The sequence below is a fragment of the Brachyhypopomus gauderio genome, chromosome 9 (assembly GCF_052324685.1).
Source record: "Brachyhypopomus gauderio isolate BG-103 chromosome 9, BGAUD_0.2, whole genome shotgun sequence".
Lineage (NCBI taxonomy): Eukaryota > Metazoa > Chordata > Actinopteri > Gymnotiformes > Hypopomidae > Brachyhypopomus > Brachyhypopomus gauderio.
Window position 1 is genome coordinate 3,197,208 of NC_135219.1, and position 5,000 is coordinate 3,202,207.

Below are 5,000 nucleotides of genomic sequence, written 5' to 3' on the forward strand. Positions count from 1 at the left end.
ACACACATCTCTGTCTCTTTGCCTCACACACACACACACACACACACACACACACACACACACACACACACACACACACACACACACGTGTGTGTATTAATGAATTCAGGGCTGTCATCACTGGAGTCCCTTGTGGTTGTGCATTGCCTGGCTAAGGTGATGAGCAGGACCAAGACAGTGTGTGTGAAGGCAGTGTGAGCAGGGAGTGTGTGTAGAGAGTGTGTGCAGAGAGTGAGCAGGGAGTGTGTGTAGAGAGTGTGTGCAGGGAGTGAGCAGCAGTTCAACAGCCACTCCACATGGAAGGAATTTCCAGCAGCCACCACAGAAAATGCTCCCACTCACTTTCACAGACTCACTTCCACACACTCTTTCACTCTGTCTCACACACACACACACACACACACACACACACACACACACACACACACACTCACTCATATTCTTTTTCCTCTCTCTCTTGTGGTATTTGCATGAGAATAAGCTTGTAATGGGTAGAGTCCGGACCACTTTCATTACATAAGTGTAGTTCACTAAATCTCTCCCAGATGAGACTGGGCACTCTCCAGAAAGTTACCCACCCGAGGCACCACATCATGGCACAGGCTTAACACAAGATCATAACACTCACAGCCCCATTCCTCTAGGTTACTGAGCCCTCCAGAATATACACAAGGAGCCTGCCGTGCTCAGAGACATTACATAACTGCAGACATATTTCAAGCTACTGACGGAAAAAAACTAATAACGCGGTACATGGATTTCAACACACACAACTATAACAACAACGGATAAAGTACTGCAGGCAAAACAGTGACATCATTTTATTTTGCCCCCACATGTACGCATACGCATTCAGTACTTTGCAATTTTGATGTTTAATTTCAAGTCGCGTCAGAGCAAGCAGGATAATGTTCACTGATGATGATGGTAATGAAAAGAGGTCTCCCAGTTGCAGCGTGGTCAGACTGAGATAAGATAGTGGTCTGCTATGGAGAAAACTCAGACTGAGATGGTAGTCATGGTCTGGTGGTTAGGGAACCAGGCTTGTGACCAGGGGGTTGTGGGTTTGATTCCCAGGCTCGAGGACATGACTGAGGTGCCCTTGAGCAAGACACTTAACACCAACTGCTTACCACTCTGGGCACGTGTGTACCACAAACCCCTAGTAATCACGAGTGTGTGGAGAAATAAGAGTCCGAGATGGTAGTCTACTTCAACAGCTTTATTTTGCATGGAAGATGTCAGATCGCATGAGTGCCATCTCTAGGTCTTTGTTTGCCATGTTCCGTTGGTCCCTACGATACCTCCCCGCCCCTCTCCTCCCCTCCGGGCTTCCAAAAGCATCCCGGCGATTAGAGACCCGTTGGCGGTTAAGGTGAGTACGACTGACCACTCTCACCAACTGACCAGACAATCCTGATGTCATATATACATAAAGAAAACGTCTATACGTTTTCATATCTAAAGAAGACTCCAGGGATAAACTTTCTACTGCAGTAAAATAGAAAGATCGGTGGAGGACACAAAGTTTCTTTGGAAAACTTGTGAACTTTTTATTACCCCTCGCTGTCTTTGTATACACACATCACGGTGAGTCAAGACTTAGGCAGTCATGGCATTCGGTTTCAGAACGTGCCCCGCTCCCTTTCTGACAACCAATGACGGCTGGTTTCGCAGTGGTCAAAAAGTGCATCATTTCCTGAGCTCATCTGTTTGGTTGTACCGTTGCTATGGGAAGCCTCGTTTACATCACCGCTACCAGTGTGAGCGTTCAGGCATCAGTTGTCAGTATTCTACCAAGGAGCATTCAAATGGAAATGGCACATGGTTTCATAAATACATATCGGAGTGCAATACACGCTCATGAAAGACAGTTTACAATGAGTAAATGACAGGTTGCGTATAAAAAGTCTACAAATGTAACATATGCTTAAGTAATGTAAAAGGCATCACTTTAAAACCATGCTTGTCTACTTCATTCCCATTAGGTTTATGTCAACGACCAACATGCCCTAAAACATTTCAGCACTAGTTCTCAGGTCTAAGTAACAAATATGAACAGCAAAATGCCAGGCAGTGAAACTAAGAGACATGACAGTCCACACGGTCTAAAGAGCCTCTTAAAAAAAAGAATATATAATCTAAAAATGCTAACAAGATAAAAAAACTTAGCACATTATCACTGTCTAAATCAGATTATTTCTTTGACGCGAGTTTTCTTGATGATTTGTGCCTTCAAGTCCCAGGCCCTTTTAAAGCTCGTATTCAATTCAAACATAGATCCAATGTAAAACATAAATGTCTGCCCTCAATATTGGATTATTTCAAACAAGAAAGCTTGAGAATCTTAAAGCTACAATCAGGAAGATTGAGGAATGTTCCTTTATTTGAGTTGCTGGGGTTACCTCAAATATCTAACCACACCCCCTGTAGTGAACTAATTTAAGTTATTAGCAGTTGTAATAAGCAATCATTAAATAAATTATATTTTGACAATGATTTTACCCCAAAGCTGACCTATTTTATTTACACACAGTATTTAAATTAAGCATGGGAACATCAATTAGTTTACATGGAATTTAGCATAATTCTATACTGATTGTAGCTTTAAAGCGGTTCTAGAAATGGTGAGTTGAACTGCAAGTGTAGTGTGGAGTGAAGCTGGAAGGTCCTTAATCCTGGAATGAATCCACTGTCCGGTAAGATGTTCAGAGGTTACCAGTTATCTAAGAAGTCAAAGCCAGTCTTCAGGATAGAGCTGCTTGTATTGAACTGCAAAAACGGGGATAAAAGCAAAAAAATAAAAATAATTTTTTATAACACAGCTACAAATATTCCACTAATATAGCAAATAACTACACTCCAACTAAATGTGTTAAGAATTTCCACATGAAAACGTCATTTGCATTTACAAGACATTTTATTTCCACATTTTAGGCCAGAAATAGTGTCGTGTGTGTGTGTGTGTGTGTGTGTGTGTGTGAGAGCGCTCACTTGTGAGAAGGCTGGGGTGACGGCTGGCGAGACATCCATCTTCTCACTCTCTTTAGCGGAGTTAGATTGGGACTTTGTAGCCAGTCCAGGAGTGAAGACGTCATCCAGCTCGCTGCTGACAGAGGGCAGTGTGCTCTGACCTCTCTCCCAGCCTACAGCTGCTGAGGTCCCACCCAGTGGGACCGCTGGGGCACTCATAGCTGCCGGGGTGACGCTGATGGGCGCTGGGGGAGGAGGTGCCGGGGGTTTGGGGGCTCTCTGTCTGGCTGGCCGAGGAACCACAGGCTCCTCTACATCCCGGACTCCAGAGTCTGGCCTCAGGTACGACGGCAGGGGCTTCTCCCCCTTCTCCAGGGACTTGATCTGGCTAGGCGTCAGAGACTGAAAGTCAGCCGTCTCTCCTTCCAGCCTGGACCGCTCGGCACTGAACTTCCAGAAGGAGGACTCTTCTTCACGGCGGCCCACCGCCGGGGGCTCCACATTGGGTGGCTTGTTGTTCTGAGAGGGCTTGGGTTTGGACTCGGTCACAGAGGACGAGATCCCCGTCTCTGGAGTGGCTGAGATCACGCTGAACTCCAACTGACTCTGTATATTAGAAAAAAGACAGAAGTTTAGCTAGTGTCAGGGTGTGGACTGGGACAACTATGTAGACCAAACGGGTATTTTTAGCTGTGGTGCCCTACATACTTTGGTCTCCCAAGAGAAGGGAGCTGAATGTTCATCTTGCCAAGTTAAATCCTTCAAACAGAATAAAAGTAATATGTTAAGAGCTTCCATTATGTTATATTTTTACAATTACACACAAAACACGACAACACCCAATTAATCACACATAGAGCTGTGGTTCACTGGACTTCAGGAAGAATCCAGTGCAGTTAAATTAGAAGAGAGATACACAGAACAAGATCGCATTGAAAGAAAAATAAATTATACCAAGCTGTCAAAATGGACTTCAATTATGTCAATATGAGTTGATACACAATATCAGACTTAGCCAAGCTAGCAGCTCGGCAACAAACTACTAAGAAGAGCAACAGAAACACTAACAGACGATCACACACGAATCACCAAATGGCGTCGAGTAACAACAACAACCTCTTCTCCAAAGTGTACGATTTTTTGTCCGGTCTGGATGAGCAACTTGGGATAACAAACGACTTCTTCCCTATCGACCCGGTGCACGGCGTATCGAGCCCGGACTTTAGGGTCCATCATCCCGTCGTCGATAGCCGTGTCCTGCTCGGCCGGACTCATCTCATTCCAGGCGGTTCCGAATTGCTCTTTTATCTTCTCTCTTTCTTGCATTATTTTTCTGGCCATGGAGTTAATCGAGGAGAAATATTCTAACTTTTTGGCCTCCATGACGGGCGTGTCGGCCGCGGCCCCGACCATCGCAGCGGCGGCCATTTTCTGAACAGCTGAAGGTGGAAAACAAATGGTGACGTAGACGCTGGTGGCCATTAGAAATTAGGATTAGAGATTAGAAAACTCAGATTAGAAAAGTCAGATTAGAAAACTCAGCGATTACTATTAAACGTTAAATGTTTTTTTTTTAATCTTATATCTGTTTTCTTTTATATTCACACGGAAGTGTCAAGATATATTTAGTGGAAGACTGAGTTGAAAGATATGTATGATGATGGGCATGATATAAATTATTGTGCAACTATTCAACGTAATATTGTTGAAGTAATATATATATATATATATTGAGGTGGTGAAGTACCTGGGTGTGGTGTTCATCTGTGTGACAAGTTCGGATGGCAAGTGAGCCTTTTAAGGAGCGTGAAGTCCTTTGATGTGAGAGGACACCTGCTGAGAACTTTCTATGAGTCTGTGGTGGTGTCAAGTGCAACCTGTTATGCTTCTGTGTGCTAGGGCAGCAGTATTATAGTGACGAACAAAAACAGACTAAATAAGATAATCAGAAAGGCCAGTTCAGCTCAGGAGACTAAGCTGGACACAGTAGAGAAGGTGGTGAAGTAGAGGGTGCTAGCTGAGGTGTC

General features: G+C 44.2%; 1 protein-coding gene across 1 annotated transcript; it reads right to left on the reverse strand.

Annotated features, from left to right (window-relative positions):
- Positions 1–848: 848 nt before the first annotated feature.
- On the reverse strand, positions 849–4,420 carry c9h1orf198 (chromosome 9 C1orf198 homolog). Its single transcript, XM_077016473.1, has 4 exons — positions 4,090–4,420; positions 3,682–3,732; positions 2,995–3,579; positions 849–2,772 (listed from the first exon to the last, which is right to left on the reverse strand). Exons 1-4 carry the CDS (start codon positions 4,399–4,401, stop codon positions 2,716–2,718), a joined length of 1,005 nt encoding a protein of 334 aa, XP_076872588.1. The 5' UTR covers positions 4,402–4,420; the 3' UTR covers positions 849–2,715.
- Positions 4,421–5,000: the final 580 nt, after the last annotated feature.